We start from the raw sequence: 20,059 nt of genomic DNA, 5'->3' as shown, positions 1-20,059 counted from the left end.
TTCAGTCTTTGAAAAATTGGATGCAGGAATATCATATCAGACCCTGAGTTGATGCTCTCTCGTGAGGTGTAATGAGCAAAACGTCTCCCTCCACAAGTAGAAAATCCAAACTGGAGTCTTGCCAAATGTTTTAGGAGTTGAACAAAGGGCTGAAATGTTGAGGTTTATGACTAAGCTACAACTCTCTATTCAGCATGTTTGTGGGGCTCCTTTTACAGTGCAAGTTACTTTCAAAAGCAAAGTTTCTTCCGCTAAGGCACCCTCTACCGTATCTGCTTTCATATTCATATTTTTTAGTCACAACCAGCCTTTAACATGGCTTGTTTCATGGTAACAACAAGGGCAGCATCTGCTGACACTGTGTAGCCAAAACTGAACAGTCAGTCCTGTATTCCAGGATGTGGGGAGTGCTGTCCAAGCTGAGTTCGCCGCACTCCAAGAGGTTCGTCTGGTGAGACTCAGTCCCTTAATGTTCATTAACTTGGAGGAAACTCATCAGCACTATACGCCATGAGTCTATTTCAAGGCCACATGTAAATTGCAGAGAATATAAGTGCAATAATCATTAGCAAAGTCCTCCAGGATAGGGAATACTGTATGGTAGGGAGGTTGAATGAGAGTTCAAGACAGAAATTCTTGTGTTTATGATTACTTGCAGAGCTGATGGAGATTCTCTCACCTTGAAAAACAAAAAAATATGCATGAATGCATCTCTATCCATTATGTGCACGTCACGTGATTTGCATTGTGAAGCATTATCTTGAATTCCAGTCAAGAAATTCATTCTACAAATTTCCCCCCTTGTTAGTCTGCTATCAATAAGAATAACAACTCAGATCCTCAAAAGAAACCTGGCCAACAGTAAATTGGCTGACAAAAGATAGTGGGTGTATTGTGCAGGATAAATTTAATAATTGTGGTGCTACACAAGCTAAATAAAGTTTTAAAAAGGTGTAAAATTCAAAAATAATATAAAATATGAAATATTCTGCTAATTTAAGAATATTGGATTGGCATCGATGCAAGTTTTCCAGATCAATACTAATTGAAACATGGAAGTACAATGTAGTCAGTACAATGTAGTTATCCCTGATGCATTTTCATGGACCTATTGTTCAGCTGTGCAGAAGACAGCTCTGCCTCTTAAATGGTTTACAGTGTAACTACATTTGTATTCATTATAAAACAAAATGCTCGTGTCTTTCACACGGCTAGTCCTTGTATCTTTACATGGCTGAAAAAAAGAGCAAACATGATATTTTCTGAACAGTTCCCCCTCGGGGACAGAGCCAAATTGCTGCAGCAGTTCAGAAACACTGCAGTAGAAAAGTGTAGCTTCTCCTACATCTGTATTCTACTATATCTTGACATTTTAAAGTTGCTATATTAAGCTGTTGTTCAACTGAGAAGACCGCAGACAACCTACTGAACTATTGATAGCAAAAACTGCTTCCAAACACCCAGTCAAAGTGCATTCAACAAGACCACTCAGCAAGCCTGGCCTTTTACTGGGAGTTACTTTACTTTATAATGTGTGGCACAGTGGTGCAGTATACAGCTCTGCAGAAAGACACCGAGAGGACAGAAAGCACTTAGCTATTAGCAGTCTAGTGCTGACAGTCCTAAGTCCAAAATAAAATAAAAACAAAAAATAGCAATCCTATTTGTCCCAGGAACAGCATGTCCACAGCAACAACCTCAGGCCACTCTGCACTCTATATCCATCCAGGGATAGACAGCACCACAGTCAAAGTCCTAGGGAAGGCTCTCATGCAACTTTTAAGTCAGATAAATAAGTAAACAACCCTTTTTTGTATTTTCATTTTCTATACAAGGTGCAAAGAGAAAAGAAAGACATGTGACATCATGCTGTGCCTGAGAGGTTGCAGGCAGCATTCCTTTTAGGGTTCGCTAAAAGCGCTGGCAGTCTGCGGCAGCAGCAGATATAACCTGAAAAATAACAGAAGATGACGACAGAGATGATGGAAGATGGACTTTACTTCCTAAAAACTGCTGTCTTTTCTGGGAAGAGATATGACAACAAGGACTTTTAAAAAAGAAAAAGAAGCACTTCCCGGTGTGCCTGTTGATGTTTTCTTGGCAGTCCCCATCTGTCGCATGCGTTCAGAAGAATAAATTACAGCCAATTAAGATGGCTGGGGCTGTAGCAACTGAGCAAAGGGTAAACACCATTTGTGCAGGAAAGACATGAGGTTTGTGTATTTGTATCTGCTGATGACGCAGAGCATTTTTACATGTGATTTGACGTGTTAAGTTGCAAAACCTGAATGCAGATGGAAAATGTTTAAAATGATCTCTGTATAGATTTTTTAAAAAGTTACAATTACTTCAGACAAAGATATAATGGAGAAAAAACTATTATTTAAACAATATAAGAGCAACTTAAAAAAATATAAATCTTCAACAATTTATGTGGCAGCAAAGTCTCATATGCCACACTTCAAAAAAAGGCTTCTAAAACATCCATAAAACATCTGTCCAAAATGAGAGAAGCCAAACGTGTTTTTTCCTCCATTTAAAAGTCTCCATTTGCACAAGATCAGTGAGCGTGTTAATGTGTTCGCACATTTCTTCCCTCTGTGATTTAGTGTGAATTCACACATTCAATACAGTTTTTTTTCATTTAGTGCCAATAACAAAGCTTTTTTTCAAAATACATATTGATCAAAATCACTACTTAAACTGATGAACATTTCCCTTTTGCCAATTCTTTTGTCATTGCCATCACACATGTATTTAAATTGTCATATAAATTATATGTATTAAAAAATCATACTTATACTGTCATATAAGTATGATTTTTTTTGTTATAATAAACATTAAAATAAATTTATATAAGTATAAATGTAAAAGCTCCAAAATCAGCCGTTAGACCTAAGTGATTAATTTTATTCACTCATTCATTTTATTTTCTTAAATTTGGTCAAATCAGTGCACAAGGCAATATTTTATGGAAAACCCCGAAAAACAAGTTATGTCACTTTCATTGCTTAGAAGACACTTTTCTGTTATGCAATGAAAATGATGAATGCAGCCATGATCATGAAATATTATCCATACATATAGCAAAGATTTGTTTGATTTTCCTAAATTTCTCAGACTAAAATGGACCTTAGTTGAATAGTAACCATACTAACACCCAGAGATGACATTACATTCACATAGAATGACTCTTCATTTCATTTATATTGTATGTTTAATTGACTCAGTTTCTATTTTTTAACAGTTGGTCCACTTAGGAAGGCAAGTAAGACACATTTAATTGAAAGATAGCAGATAGCAGAAGCAGAAAATTTGCTTGACTTGGTATAGACGCAATGATCAAAGTGTCTGTCTGTCTGTCTGTCTGTCTGTCTATTGGTGGACATGTTTCACTGCTTGGCGGCAGAGCTCACTCTGGCCACTGGAGGACAAGCGAGGCAGTGATGCAGTAAATGCTGCAGTGTGTGTGCATGAGTGTGTGTGTGGGCTGATCATCCCCAGGCCTGGTTCAGGTAATGTAGCGGAGAGGAGGGTAAGCTGCCCTGACACACACGCCTGGATCACAGAGGCTGGCAGGCTGCCGCAGGGTACAGTTTGTGTATAAGTGTGTCAGTGTAGGTGTGCATGTATGAGTGTGTGTTAGTGGATTTCCTTCATTTACCTACATGTTTATCTGTGTGTCTACAAACTTGAAAACTGTCTGTTTTGATAATCAAACAATGAGAGTGGACAGGCTAATGTCTTAAAAATGTCACAAGTTCAGTTCTCACAGCAGCCAACATGCTCTTCTGATCACTGAGAGAAACCTACCTGTGCACTCTGAGAAACGCTGTTACTGTCACTGTCACTGTTGAGAAACACGCTAAATGGCTAGATGGATAAATTTGATTAAATGTGAACAGTGTCTGCTCACCTTGACTCACATGTAATCTGCTACCTGGTCCCTCAAACTCTGCCTCATCTGACCCTGACTTCTTGGTGTCTCAGCATTTCTGGGTCAGTCATTTGCTTCAGTCAGCATTTCAAATCTCATAGTATTAATAGGGTTAAAGACTCACGGCCACTTTTGTTTCAGATGCATTCTGCAACTACAGACTTGTGTGTTATTTATCCAACAGGCACAATGGCCTAAAAGTACTGTTTGCCACAAGGCCACATGAAAAAAAGTGAATAACAAATGGAGATACAGTAGGTGTGATTGATTGTGCAACTGCAACTAATTGCTGCTACTGCTTATTTTCATTATCAATTATTCTGAGGATTATTTTCCTGATTAATGGATTAATTGCTTGGTCAACAGAATGTTAGTTAATAGTTTCCCTGAGACCAGGTGATGTCTTTAAATTGCTTGTTTTGTCCAAATCCAGTCCAAAAGATGTTCAGTCTACTATTATACAAAACAGGAAATATTCACATTCCAGACATTGGAACCAGTGATTTTTTTTGCCAATTTTGCTCAATAAAAACCAATAAAAACAATCAATGGAATATCACAACTGTTGCAGATTACTGTTCTGACATTTGACTAATCAATTCATTGACAAATCATTGCAGGTCTAATTTCATGTAATTTCACACTTGATTTTGACCTGCCTAAGGGACTACAGATGAAGCTATAAGCTAACTCTGGTACGGTACATCAAATGGTAACATTTATGTTTAACACTGTACATGGTCCCAATAAATAAATAAATAAATAAATGACCACATTTTGACGATGACAGTTTAAAATCCTACACTTCTAAAATCGTTTCCACAGGTAAGGATGGTTGTGGTGAGGAAGACTATACTCTATTCCACTAGAATCTAAATGACAGCAAAGGTTGAGGGCACCACAAGAAAGTGTATATGAAAGCTGTGCTGATGTACTGTAGGTCATAAACTAAAAATAACACAGCTATACAAAGAAAGAAATACATCAAGTTTTAGGGAGTTCAAGAAACATCCATCTTTAAACTTCTGATTGATAACCACCAACTAACATGAATGCCTCACAATTCAGTTCTTCCATCATTTGTCAGCTCCTCCTGAAATGTTACCTCTGTCTCTATATTTTGAGTCTAAACTCTGGAGTGAAATGCAGCCAAAAATAGTGCCTGTATCATCTGCTCCTTATGTAAACACACAGCAGCTGCCAACAACTATTGTGGATGAGCCCCAGAAATACCCAGAATGCAGCACAATGTGGCACTGATTCCAAAGCCCTATCGGGACCCTCAGAATTAGATCAAAATGGTTTTATTTCCAAAATTCAAATCTGTGTAAGTATTGTACTAATGACAAAAACTCTGTGAGACAGAATATCAAATGAGAATCAGAATACACCGGAACTTATCAAGTATCAGTCAGTTCCTTTTTACAATTGTATTTTCTTGATAACCTAATTATTCTAATCACTTTTAGGTGTGTGAATGACTCCTTATCCCCAGCTTTTCTGAAAGTGTGTGTACCCATGCTAGAATGAAGCTAGAAAACACATGTCATGGTTTGGTTTATAAGGTATTTAAATTTTGCAGTCAGTAACAGTTTATAAAATCAGGTACTGCACTCTGTCTGAGAATAGATATGTACCCTAATAGGTTCAAAATGTATGGAAACCCCAGGCATGGATCTCCATTTTGAGAAGGTTTTATTGAGAAGATGAGTGAGGTGACAAAATGATATACTTTTGTTACTACTTATACTTAACTTTAGTGGCTGCTCTTACAGCAGCAGGGTAATTTTCTACCAGAACATAAGAAAAGATGACAGGGGAGCATAATACTTATTACTGACATGCTGAGTGTCTTTTTCTAAAGAAGTATTATTGATTCCCTGCTGACAAAACTCTCTGTCAAAGACACTTCAAAACCCACTGGTGTGAATCACAAGATGAAAGATGAGCCTCTTGCTTAAACTGCAAAATATTTTAGCTGGGAGGTAAGTTGACAACATATTGATCAGAGCAACAAGTTATCTACAGTACAAGTCCTTTTTCATGTTCACACATGTGCATAAGCACACATGAAAACACACACAGACAGGAAGAAAGTACCTTTCATAACAACCATAATTACAACCACATAAACTGAGCAGTGTATCAGTAAGAGCTGTAAATGCAGGGCAGCCAGTGGATGGACCTGGCGGTGGGCCTTGAAATGCTAGCAAATCAATTGAATGTAGTTCACACACACACACACACACACACACACACACACACACACACACACTCCAACCACATAAAAGGAAAAAAAAAAAAAGAAAAACTGAGTTTTTATTGGATGCCCAGAACGGTCGGTGATCAAACTCCAACAACCAAAAGAGCCACAGTGATTTAGTGGAGCGAAAATCCATTATGGCTCCATCCAAAGGTAATGACTTCTTCAGGCCTTCCAGCTGATTCTCCAGAACAAGAGTGGGAGGGGCAAAACATACACACACACACACACACACACACACACACACACACTGGACAAATAAGGTCTTTGTACAGAACAGTTTGAGGTCCTGAAAGAGCCCATACTGACATCACCTCCCTTTAAGTCTTTTATACCTCCAATCACTCACAGTGACAGTGGAGATAGCAGCATCTCTATTTAAACCGAACCACAGTCAAGTGCTACAAACTACTACCTTATAAAAAATGAAAAGAGAAACCATGGCAGCACTACATGATAATGATGCATCTAATTTATTAATTATGTCATGAGGACATAAAGCTTAGTATTATGGCAGCAATAATGTAGAACAAAGCTGTAACAGTAGTGAATAATCATCCTGTACATCATAAGCTGCAGTACACAGTCCTCATAACACTGACCGTTATGTGAAAACTGGGGAAAAATACTCAAATTCAGCAACAGTAATAGCTCAACCCAATAATTTGCCCAGCCTTCAACATTCCTCCTTTTACTGCGCTATTACAGTAATTTCAAAAACTATTTGTGTGGCAGTTTAGTTGAAATTACTCTAGGAAAAATACGAGCAGAGAAAAATGTTGAAAAATGCATTTCAGTCCGTTGACAGAACATGTTGAGGTGCCCTTTAGCAAAGCAGCTAATCTTAACACTTTGTACGAAGCAGTGAGCGTAGCTGAAAGAACTGTGTGGTTCTCATTGAGATAGCCCTGCAATGCAATTTTTAAAAAATGCCCTACAGTGTCCAAGAGAACTTTGGACCTTGCCATCAAAGAGATAAATTACCTTCTTCAATACTCCTGCTTGGAGTGTACTGAAACTGAATTTGAAGCACCCTTTTCCTAAGAGTTGAAATAACTCTTACAGTAACACAAGGTGCTCTGAGCATTAAAACATGCTAAGCTCTCAATGCTGCCGGCGGTATGAAGCCGTGCTTCCTTTTATGTGAGAGCAAGTGTTTAGAATCAGGCAGTGCTGTAACACTGGTTCCAGGTGGACTGTGAATTAAATACAAATCACTCTCATGGTTGCAGGTGGGTATCATAAATATTAAACTTGTGTTGTGTAAAATGATGCATCATTAGCAGGCGGCTGTGGCACCAATTAAATCTTATCACATATATACAAACACTGCCTGTCATGTCATCTTGCTTTTTTTATCTTTTTTTTTTTCATCAGGATTTGTGACTTTTGTTTTCTTTATGTCCGACGAGTTTGTCTGCACTGCTTAAATTCATATGACTTGCCATGACATTACAAGCACGTCTGTAAAGCCTCATTAGCTACAAGACTCATCCTTGATTAGAGCCAGCTTTAAGCCAATGCAGTAATTGCCGCCCCCTAAATAATTACAGCAGAGAGTTCTTTACCGAGGTAAGTAACTAACTCTAATCCTGTAAAGTAGGTAATTAAGGGGTGGTGGCAGCTAATGCCACTTTAGACCATGCTTACAGTATGAAATGAAGAACATGCCCAGTTTGAGGTGATGAGTCATGGTGGCATGTTATTTGAACATACTGCTGGATTAAAGAAAAAGAATGGCAAATGGTAGAAACAGACAGATACTGTATGTAGAGAAAGTAGACAGACAAGCAGACAGAGAAGAAATCCATATGAAGAAGGATCTTAAGCTTGAATCCATGCACCTTGTCATGAGTGATATACAAACTCACCCCAAAACACCACACACGAGCACACCCCATCAGTCAGCCTGCCAAATTATAAGAGCTGGAGCTGGCGTCCAGGTGGGCAAACACTTGAACCTGAATCACAAGACCTGAGGCCGCTACTGTCCTCTCCTCTCTGCTCTGCTCTCTGTTCCTAGATCAGCGCTCTGAAGGCTTGTGCCTCTTCCACAACACCAACGCCAGAGAGATAAGCAAAAACCTGGAGCTGACCCAAAATGAAAGCTCAGCATGCACAAAAGCCATATTAATCCTACTGAATTCCTCAGCATGATCGACAGCGCCGAGCCCACTAATTAATTCAGGATTCCTTCTGCGATCGTTCTACACAGCAGACACAGTGAGAGTATGAGGTGTATGTACAGTGCATTGACCTTGTTTGCATGTGCACTGTCCTTTCATATTGATCTTGTTGTCTGCATGTATGTATTTGATGGGTGATTGCAAATGTAAAGCCTTTAGCAGAACTCCTCCACATGTGGCATGCTGCAACACAACACCAAGATCATTAATTGTTCTTTCCAAAGGGAAAAAACTTTATTTTCCGAATGAGTCCTCTTTGGGGATATGGCTTGAGTGCTGTACTGTAAACATGCAGTAAAAAGTAGGATTTCTACAGTAACTGCATCTGTACATTTTGTGGCGAACAAAGGTTTTTAAGAGAAGATTAGCTGGGGGAATGGATTTTGCACAATGATGCAACTGGCAGAAAGTGAAAAAAAACCCTAACAAAGCTAATTGTCTGCCTGCCTATCTGCTTGTCTGACTATTTGTGTAGACTTACCTTTCATACCGAATTTGGAGCGCCGGCCGTATTTGTTGATGAGAACAAAAAGGACGAGGAGGAGGACGCAAGCGAAGCCCGCCAAACCCACAGCGATGGAAACCTGAGAGAAATTAAATGCTGCATCAGAGGACATCGTAATCCTTTCCAGATTTCTGATCACCTTAAATACTGCAAATCAGAGTTTAATCCACTGGATTGAGACTACTGCTTTCTCATATATTACAGCAGTCTGGAAAAAAACAGTTAAACACCTGTCTTGGCTGTGATGTATTTCAGCTGAAAGAATAAAATTTAAATATGATCCTCATCTATAGCCAGACTTACTCACAGTGCGGTTTGGAGAAAAATGCAGCAGCTTTTTCACACTTGCTTGTACTACGTGATTTTGAAAAAGTGTCTGCTGCCTCTTAAGAGCCTTGCTCATCATAATCATTACAACCAATTATTTCTGATATGAATCCGGCTAATCTGGATAACATCTGCTTTTGTCTTCTTCTGCTTCAAACCCAAGGACCAATTGTTTCAAAATTTACTATTACATTTTCAAGTGGTCCATCCATGACCATCATAATTGTAAACTGCCTATGTGCCATGTGGGAACAGAAAGCTTGGCAGGCTTAGCAACATTAACTAATGGAGGAGAGGCTTTACAAACAGTCAGTTACTGTAAATTCAAAGTTTTATCCACAGCCCATCACAGTGATGTGAATGTTTTTGTAAATCTTTTTCACACCAGATAATTGGACTTGTGATAGCAGGAAAAACACGGGTGTATGTAATTTTTTATTTATTTATTGTATTTAACCTTCATTTAACTAGTCTCATTGAGATTAAAAATCTCTTTTACAAGAGTGTCCTGGCCAAGACAGACAACAGCACAATTAACAGGGGCATATGCAGACATATAATAATATACAATGAAAAGAAAGGATAAATTACAGAATCATGAAATATATTAATTATATATTATATATTAATAACACAAACAATGGCTGTTTTCCATTCAGGTGTTATGGTTAGCAAAGCCACTGGTCCAGCGTGCACCTGACCAGGGAACTGGAACTGTTACACCTCAGTGAACTGCAGCCATCATTAATGTTATTAAATGCACCTGTGCTTTTCTTGCTATGACAAGTCAAAATGTCTGCCATGAAAGTGGTAAAACGGTAGTGTTAGCATCTCTTTCTGTCTATTAAACTACAATAAATAATCTTTATAGAGCACCGGCCTTAGTTTCAGAAAATGTACAGAGTCCCCCCATTGCATAACATTTCATAAACAGCACTGCCACTGAGGGACAGTGTTACCATCATCAACATCATTAGTGTCCAAACCTACAACTTTGAGAAATGGCTGTAACATTTGGTGTTGTTGTCTTTTTGCCTCAGTGCTGCATGTCAACACAAAGTACAAACCCCTACTGTGGTCCTTTGACAAAATAAAAAGCAGTTTGATTTGTCTTAAAACATACAGCAGCTCTCTACTGAGTCCAGGGGCAACATCTTTAGCAGCTGTTTCATCAACATCATTAAGGAGAAAACTCACCCCAAACTTATCTTCATCTGGTCGGCTTGAATCGCCATCTGACGGCGTTGAAGGTACTAGAATACAAGAACACAACATCAGTGGCTGCGAGCTTTAATGGCTGTGGTTTATGCTCACACACATTTACAATACATATGTAATAAACAGAGTATGTTTCACACTTTTTATGGTAAGATTTCATCCTATAATTATTGCAGTGTATTCACATGCACTGGTCTATGGAAAAAACAGTATAAAACTGAAGTTATTTTTCACTCACTTATCACATACATATGAAACCCCTCGGGTGATGTAGAACTATACATGCAAGTTTCAATATAAGTCTAAGACTTCCAATAAAGCAACTTCATGTGCTCTCAAGTGTACATAGTTGAGAGCATATTTGCAGGGGATATTTCCACAAAGCCAAGTGGTTTTATTAATGTTTTGTGAAAAGTCTAGTTGACAGTTGGAAATATTCTTTTGTGCTTTTTTTTCTTTTATGCATCTCTCCTTGTTTGTTAACCTTGAAAAAAAATTACATCTCTTGACATGGAGTGACATTGTCCTTTCTGTCAGGAAGTGAATCCAGTCAATGTATGGGCATATATAGCCAGAGGGTTGCATATACAGCAAAAAAAAGTGCCTTCACTGTACTTTGTGTCATAAAAAGCAAGTAATTTTCCACAATTTTTGAACAATGCATTTTCATGTGAAGAGGCTAATGAAACGCTGTCAGTAAGAGGTCTTAGGTCATAGGCCTGCATGCAAACTTCAGCCTGACCTCTGTCACAAGGTTGCTACCAAAACCTGGAATTGAACATCTAGAGTTTTAGCAAAGCCTCAGATCAAAGTAACAGAAAAGACATTGTGGAATCCTTTTCATTAAAATTGCACAAATGCATGCTTGTGCTTGCACATGGACAAAGATACAGAATAATTAAACCAAGCTGCTTTATAATTATACACAGTTATACAAGCGGAAAAACAGAAAAGAAGCTCATACAGCCGAGAGCGCCCAATTTTAAATTAGGAAAAACTAAATCAGCTGTAAAATGCACCAAACCAACCCAAACTTGATGTTTTCATCTACAAAATCTGTCCCAACCCTTTTGGAGCAGGTAAGATAGCAGAAACTTAATGTGATGAATGTATCAAAATTATCCTAAAATATATATTTGTCTTAAAATACAACAAGTCACAACCCTTAAAATCAATAATTTGGATTTAGGGAGTAAAGGAGAAGAGGAGAGAGACAGAGCCATGAAATGAAATGAACTGGTGTCGGGGAAACTCCAGTCTGAGGCCTCCAGTCAGGACATCAGAGAGTAATTGTGGGCAAATTAATGGCCACATGGTAGACTGGCTGCCACTGGCTCAGACTCACACAGTACACTGAAGTGCATCGCTCTGTGTGTGATGTGTGTGTGTGCCCTCACTGCCATTTCCCTGTCCCTCCATCCCAGCCTTCCTCCCTCTCTCCCTCTCTCCTCTCCTCCCTTGGCCCTCCTCTCTCCTCAGCAGTATTAGTATCAGTCAGCCTGTCTGTCTCCCCTCCACGGCTGAACTCCCTCACACACCACTGCTATAATGTTTCACACTCTCATCACCTAAACACCTCTCCCTCACCTGCCTCACTCCCCCAAGCAGCTTGTGTGTGTGTATGTGTGGCAACATGAAGTCATTGCCTGCCTAATGGATCCCTGGCCATGCTGCAGCTTTGTAATCCATGGCTGATTAGAACGTATGGCCTCATATGGAGATGGACGAAGACTCTGATGAAGGTCTGAGATCAGACCAGCCCACTTTGTTTAAGCTGTCAGCAGCCAGGCTGCCACAACAGCCTGAGGCCAAACCACGCATCATACACAGGAGATTTACGACACAATGTTAGATTGGCCCAGAGCATCGTTCCGGCAATATGACTGCACTAACCGCTTCACAAACATTCACACATCACCTGCTAACAGGGAGGAAACTAGCTTGTGTACACTGTGGCTGGTTGGTTAGAGGTTACAGAGGGGAGCAGCATTTCCATCAAAGAAAATGACTAAAACTTAACCCTCCCTCAATAATGAACAGTTTATGAAACCCCAAACAGAGATTGTCCAATCAGTGCATAACTATAACTAGGCACTGCAGACCTGTCAAGGTAAAAAACATTTCATGTATTCTTAAATGTTGTCTCCTTCACTTTTCTCTACAAATTATGTATTTAATACAGATTGAAACGTCAATGAAAATACATTTAATGCGATTATGGCAGCGTTTGTAACAGGTGTGTCGCTGAGACATAAGTCTACTGAAGCTCTGTCTGTCTGTTTGTGCAGCTGTTTGTATGTAGGATTCTTTCCTCTGTTTTTAATAAAAACCTACAGTCATCACACAGCAGCAGGATCAATATGTGTGTCACTAAAGACAGAAGCTGTGCATATTTATTAAATATTCATAATTATTAATTATCCCGATATGGCGACAGGACAGGTCAGGATCTAAATTTAATTCATGTTCCGTGTTTTTCTGAGTGACAGGCAAGGGATTCCAGGATTCCAGGTTTATGCAGTCATATTATTTGGCTTATAAAGCAGCCGTCCACAGGTTGAGTCATGAGCCCCAGCAGAGCGGTAGAGACACTTTTATTTAACTATAAATATAAATCTCCAAACTCCACTTTCCCTCTGAAAAAATATTTTATTTTTCATGCAAAGTTTATTATCATGGTGAGTTTTCACTTTTGTTGCGTAAATGCAGTGTCTCACAATATTTGCATTAGTGCACATGCATACATAATGCGTATGGATACATTTCCATAGACTGGGTGCAACCTCTAATCATAAATAACAACAACATATGGCAACAGGTAGTACCAATAAAAAAGAAAATTTATGGTACCATAAGTTTCTCTTAGATAAACCCATCACTACGCAAGCACAGGAATTTACATGTTTTGTAATCATCATAAATTCAACTGATAAAACCATTTTATCTGCGACTGTCAGCATATTTGGGGTGATGTATATGAATAGTTGTGGTATTATTGTGTTTTGGGATCTCATATTTCACAGAAGTTGCCAGTTTGAAACCCTTGACTGTCGGTGGTGGTCCAAGCAGGGCAGGTAAATGCTGCCCCCTCTCTCTCTCAACAATCTGGTTGCCCTTTAGCAAGGCACAGAGTATTATGTATGCTCAGTAAGTTTAGCAAACCTTTCCTAGAGATTAATAATACTGTCAGGGTCCAGAAAACTGAGCAGCAATGCTCAAATATTTTTTATGAACTAATAGCAACACAAAGTGAACAAATTTCTCCATGGTTACTACAGTATTTTGACAGTGATCGTCCACCAAGTAACGTGTGTGTGTGTACATAATGCTGCCAAACAAGCAGTAAAAAACAAAACAAAAAAAAGCAGGTTTAAATTTGAAAACAGAAATACTCACCTAGTTCCACTATGTCTGTAAAAGAGAAGACAGAGAAAGTCACACTATGTCAATAAATTGACACAAGGTATTAACCTTGGAATATTGACCATGGGGAGAAATTTGCCGGCCTTTGTGGGTTTGTTCCCCCTCCCTGTGAACTGAAGATGAACTGCAAGCGAACAATCTACCTGACTGAACTGTGGATGAACTCTGGCTGCTTTCCAGCCAGCAGGGATCAGCTCTACAACCTACATCCTGTGAATGCAGATTTTAATAAAAACTAAAAGCCCCCAATAGTTCTTCCACCCAGAATGGAACCTGTAATTCACACAACAGGCACTTTAAACAAGAAATTCAACTGGTCGAGAACTTGTTCGAATCATGGTGCTCGTTTCCAAAAAGTGGGCCATGATGGCTCTTGTGGGAATCAGGCAGTTACTTGGCAGTGTTCTTCTTTTCTCCTGTGCTTTTATTCTTCTTTTAAATCTAAAGGAATGAAGGTTATGTTCAGGCAGTAAAAATGTGTTAGTAACCCCTGTGTAAATGCCATTTTACACCAGTATTCTCTCAATTGTGATTATGGGGACATCAGTGCTGCCAGAAAAAAGATCATTACCCATTACAAAGAGCACAGTGAGGAACAGATACCAAACAGAAATGATCTACTCACCCTCATCGATGCCCGGAGCCATAAGGAAGTGACCATACACTGTCTTGGTGACCGTTCCCAGAGGGTTGCTGGCCTCCAGAGTGTAGTTGCCATTGTTGATGTGTGTTGGGTTTTGGAAAGTCAGACAGCCCTCCAGATAGTCCTGGTAGAAGTCCATCTCTGTTCGGATGTACTCATTCTGGGGGATCTCCATTTGCTTGTGGAACCAGCGCAGTTTGGGGTGTGGGTAACCCCGAACCGTGAACTCGATGCAGGTGTCGTGGCGCTGCTCAGGTTCAGCCAGTCTCAGGATGACTGGAGGAACTGCAGGGAGGAAAGAAAGAAACTGTGTTATTTATGAGGTGGAGGGACAGAATAATTCCTAGATCACCAAAAATCCCCTAGAGATTTTTCAACCTAAAACCCTCATCAATGTGCCTCATTTTTGTGTTGAAGTATTACCTAAAGACGTTATGAGTTGAGAAAGTTCCACAACCCCTGAGCTGATCAAAACCTTTCATAATTAATTCATACTAAACACAAAGCTGTTTTGATTTGAGGATAACATTTAGGAGGCAGTTTTCTTGCCTGTGTTACATATTGCAGCAGTACATGGGACTCTGAGGAAAACATACAGATAGAGGGACCCCTCTTGCTTGAAATAGACAGAGGAATCTCCTCTGCATAAGCAACCACAGAGTATTTCTTCCCTGACATGCAACAACACACCTCTAAATCCACAACGCCGCCAAGCTGAGAGGCAATTTATCACTTTAATACCATCAGATACATTTCATAAACAATTCATCCACTGATTTGTCTTTGCAATGAGTCACTCTTGCAGCTACATCATCAAAAGGAAATATTTGGCAGACGGTATTACCTGGCAGTCTCTCTCTCTGTGTGTTCTACATACCAGCCACCCACCCAACCCCCACCAAATATACCCACCCACTCCACTGCTCGCTCGCTCACACACACACACACACACACACACACACAGGGTGGCTGTGGCTCAGGAGGAGGGGGGCGGGGGGCTGGGGGGGAGTGGGGTGAGGGGTAGTCCACTAATCAGAAGATCGGTGGTTTGATCCCCGGTCCCTCCAGTCCACATGTTGAAGTGTCCTTGGGCAAGATACTGAACCCCAAATTGCTCCCGATGGCTATGCCAGCGGTGTATAAGTGTGTGTGTGTATTAGATTAGATCCTGATGAGCAGGTTGGCAACCTGCATGGCAGCCTCTGCCATCAGTGCATGAATGTGTGTGTGTGTGAATGGGTGAATGTTGACATATATTGTAAAGCGGTTTGAGTGGTCGGAAGACTAGAAAGGCGGTATATAAATACAGTCCATTTACACACACGCATACACATTCATAATACACCATTGCTCTAGGTCTCAATGAACCCTGCAATTTCTACAGACTTGTGTGAGTAATCCTATTTATATAACTTGATTGCAGCTGCTACGTGTGTTTATGGCGTACCATTTCCATCCTGGCCTGTCATTTAGACAAACCTGCAGCTCCCCCAGTGACTCTCCTCCTGCAGTTTCATGTAATTCATATTGTGCTACTAAATAGTGCAAGTATACTGATTGTAATTTTGACAATCAATAACTAGGGCTGATGTTAGTTAAGTCATTTTTTAAGTAACAAGACTAAGAGTCTACAGCCGTGCTAAAGGCACCAGTATACTCCAGCAGAAAATCTTGTTGGATGGTCAAACAGCATCTGAAAATTCCTCCCCTCACTCCTTTCCTACATCGAGATTGTGGGACTACATGCGACAACTCTGTGACTTTCCAAAACAAACAGTCCAACATTCACACCTACTTCATGCAATGATTGGCCAGAGGTGAGATATAAGCAAGGTTTGAACTTCTCTCTCAAACTCTCTTTTTTTTCATTCTTCAGACAACTACTTCTGTCACTTTTTGTATACAAATGAGTGCAACACTATGAATGCCTTCCAAGAGAGACTATCTGAAAGTGTGCCCGCTTTTCACCCAGTCTTCAAGCGTGGCAGTTCAGAGCAGCTATAAACAGTTTTTCCTTCTGACATTGTCGACACATCATACAGTCTCATTCTTTTCACCCAGGCTTTAGGAACGGCAGTACTGATGTTTAGCAACTATACTGTTTACCATTAGTTTAGCATGTTAGCAAGCTAACATTTGCTAATTAACACTAAACACAAAGTACAACTGAGGCTGATGGGAATGTCATTAGTTTTGCAGGTATTGATCACAAACCAAAGTATTTGACAAAAACAAATTGAACTGATGATGACATTATGAAAAGTTAAGGGATCACCAAAGCGATTACTATTCATCCTGAGGGGGGCATGAGTCTATGTACCAAATTGCATGGCAATCTGTCCAATAGCTGTTGAGCCTAGAGATGCACCACTAGCATGGCTAAAAAAAGATGATTACTGTGGGCACGAAATTGGGATTTTGCATGGCCAGATAAACCCATTAGAAGGTCCCTGGGGCAAAATTCCTTGTGTGGCCCCTGTTGAGTCCCCCACATCTTGTGTGTACCCTATCACCTCCAAGTTCTCCTTAAGAACAGTACATACAACAAATCATGGTTGTTTCATTATTTGCTCAGACATCCGGAAACCAACTAATACTTTGGTCTAGGTTTTCTATGTTTCAAATTGTCTGAGGCAGTATGATCAAACAATTTTATTTAGAAGAATTCATCATGTGAGCACAATTTAAGCTTTAAAAAAAGGTTAGTCTTAAAACTAGATTTTAAAACATGTCCCCTCTACAAAGGGCATGGTTAGGTAATTATGCAGGAAGCATTGTGGTTGATATTGTAATTTAGTGGTGCAAATTCTTATAAAATTCTTATTCAAATTTGCATCAGCATCAATGGTTGTTAATCTGGTTGTTAATCCTGCCTGGGTTTTGTGACTATAACAGCGAAACTGTAATTACAAACACTGTGATTGTGCATTATCAACTTTGATAGACTGTTATTTGTAAATCAAAAATGAAAGATTAATAGATAACAAGATAAATCAATAATAAGAATAACTCACTTGTTATAACTTGATTTCTGATTGTGTACCAATGGATATCTCATGTTTTCAAACCAAATAATCATCCAGTAAAGAGATGAATGAGCTGTTTATTGGTGTTAGAAAGCTGTCATTTCATAAATTGCTTTGGTGATATTGTTTCTGCCAGACAATAGTGACAATGAAGTCATTCAATATGAAGTAAAGGCTTAGGCATGTGTATGTGTGAATGTGCTGGTGTGGGGGCGGGTGCAGAACTGTGATGTTGAGTGCAGGAAGAAAGAGATGAGAGAGAAGAAAAGAAAGAGGAGGGGGGAAGATAGCCATGAAGTGAGGGTGGCTTATAGCTGTGCTACCTATAGAAAAAGAGAGAAACAAAAGGAGAAGAAAAGAAAACAAAATTCTCTTGTTGATGAACATTTAGGGACCGATCCATTTTCCCCTCAGCGTGGCTGTCAGCCCAGTCTCGGTCAATACAATACAAGTCATTATGGGGCTCCATACTGGCCTATAACAACATTGTGTCCTCGTGGTGTGCATACAGATGACAAGCTTTGATAACTACATGGCTTTGATCAGTGAGGACAATGAATACAAGCCAAGTTGTGCAACGTTATCTAGTGGTAACACTGGTGGCATATTTCAAATGCCATGTTCTAGCTAGACTTGAGAAAGGACATCATGGCTGCCAGTGACAGGGAGGCAAGAGTTTCATGGGACAGATATTGCCACATTCTCCCTCCAGGTTTACCCACACTGGGATTAAGATTTGAACCTGTAAGAAGCAGCATTGTGACATTATGTAGAGTCTCTGGAGAGATACCATCACCTACAGTACTTCCTCATTAAATTAGTCATAATTAGTTAATGCCTTGCTATACCTGTGGAGCTACTCAGGGAATAGAACTACTACGCCTGGCATAAGTTAGTGTCTTGTTCTTAATAGAGAGATACACCATGCCTATAGGAATAAAGGGAAAAACACAGTGCGTTATGTGACTCCACAATGCTGTAGAGCTGCTATTGTTCCAGAAAGCGGCAGAACAATGGGTCTGCAGAATTTGCATTGTGGTTAATTACAGCTTAACTAAAATAGGGAACTCATCTTTGAATGCAGAGAATGTTACTTGACGGCTGGTAATGTCACTGTCAATCAGATTACTCCCTAATCAGAGCAGCAGTTTAAGCTATTTTATGACATTTCCAGAGACAATAGCCTGCACAGGGGAGGAAATGTAATTACCATCAGAGCATGTGGTGAAAAATTAATAAGTTAATTTGCAGCACCAGCAGAGAGTGTCAACAGAAAAAAATGCCTGGAGATGTACATCCATAGAGTGTCCATGTGGAGGAAGCCCTGAAGACTAGATGTTGCAAAGTCAATCTGTCATTCTAGCATGGTCCTTAGCAGCTCTGCTACAGTTGGGAGTGTTTGAACTTGTGACAAATCTCCCCTGTCCTGCAGTGTGATACATTGCAAAGAGCCACAATAGATTGTGTACTACAACAGCAAGCTTGCTACAAAGAGAAAAATGTCAGGAACCCTTGATAAATATCAGCTTTGAATACAGTCTGTCCCAAATCTGCTCAGGGCCGATCCACAGGGTAAACTTATGTAAGATCTGAGGTATATCATGTAATTCAAGGTCTGGATATTAGAGAAATATGGCTTTTGAAGGTTACCAAATCATTGCTTTATCATTGCTGAGGGTTATATATTTTATTTTCCGTTTCTTTTCCGCACAGATCAAGGCTGACTTTTCATGTGAGCTAGAGGGTATATTCTTGCTAATCGACTACATCAATTTCACTTGGTTTGTAAGTGTACAACACCTCATTGCATTCTAAATGTACCTGCATAATTTGGCTGCTCTGCTTCATAAAGGAGATTTTTTTCCTGTTGTAAATTATTCTCTTAGACTGTCAGTGTTATTAATATAAGATATATTTCAGTCCCCAACATATTCTAACATTTCCATCATAGCCACCATGAAAGTTGCCATCAGGGCTGTTGGAACAAATTTTGAGAGTTGAGTATAATTTGACTATAATTTTGACTATAAATCGACTATAAGTGGGCGGGCCACTGGGCCAGGCAATACACTGGCGGAAACCCTGCGTCTGATGAACAATAATGTTTTCTGAGTCTGTCTGAATCACGATCTCACATTAAATGTGCTAACGTAACGTTACAATATCAGAAATAGCAAAAAGCGATGCACCCACAGAGATCAGCACTCCTGACCATTTAAGAAGCGATATATGGAAAGTTTTTGGATTTCTGTCCACAAACAGAAAAATTGAACAAAAGCAGGCCCACAGTAAAAGACCAACCTTTGGGTTTGCGGTGCATCCCGACCCAAATAACACATCATGCATTGATATACACAAGCGCATACTGATGTGGCTTTATTTATATTTCAGTTAAGTGCATAGTTTAATTACTATGATCCAGCACAATGAAAGCTTATTTAATATTTATATTTTAGTTAACATTATTCATTTTGTGCCTGAGCTTTCTTGCTAAGTAATAATTAAGTGATCACCTGTTTATTGGTAATGTT

At 39.5% G+C, this 20,059-nt stretch overlaps 1 protein-coding gene across 1 annotated transcript in view; it reads right to left on the bottom strand.

Moving 5' to 3' along the window:
- The window catches only part of ntrk3b (neurotrophic tyrosine kinase, receptor, type 3b), a 180,190-nt gene that overhangs the window by 68,520 nt on the left and 91,611 nt on the right, over positions 1-20,059 (bottom strand). Inside the window, exons 8-11 of the mRNA XM_044370105.1 lie at positions 14,481-14,787; positions 12,519-12,523; positions 10,416-10,471; positions 8,868-8,970 (exon numbers count right to left, since the gene is read on the bottom strand). Of these exons, the coding sequence (XP_044226040.1) occupies positions 8,868-8,970; positions 10,416-10,471; positions 12,519-12,523; positions 14,481-14,787 (471 nt within the window). The remainder of the gene's footprint in view (positions 1-8,867; positions 8,971-10,415; positions 10,472-12,518; positions 12,524-14,480; positions 14,788-20,059) is intronic.

This window comes from Thunnus albacares, chromosome 1, assembly GCF_914725855.1.
Source record: "Thunnus albacares chromosome 1, fThuAlb1.1, whole genome shotgun sequence".
In the NCBI taxonomy this organism is placed as follows: domain Eukaryota; kingdom Metazoa; phylum Chordata; class Actinopteri; order Scombriformes; family Scombridae; genus Thunnus; species Thunnus albacares.
Note: the sequence above shows the minus strand (reverse complement) of the source record. Positions and strands in the feature narration are given on the sequence as shown.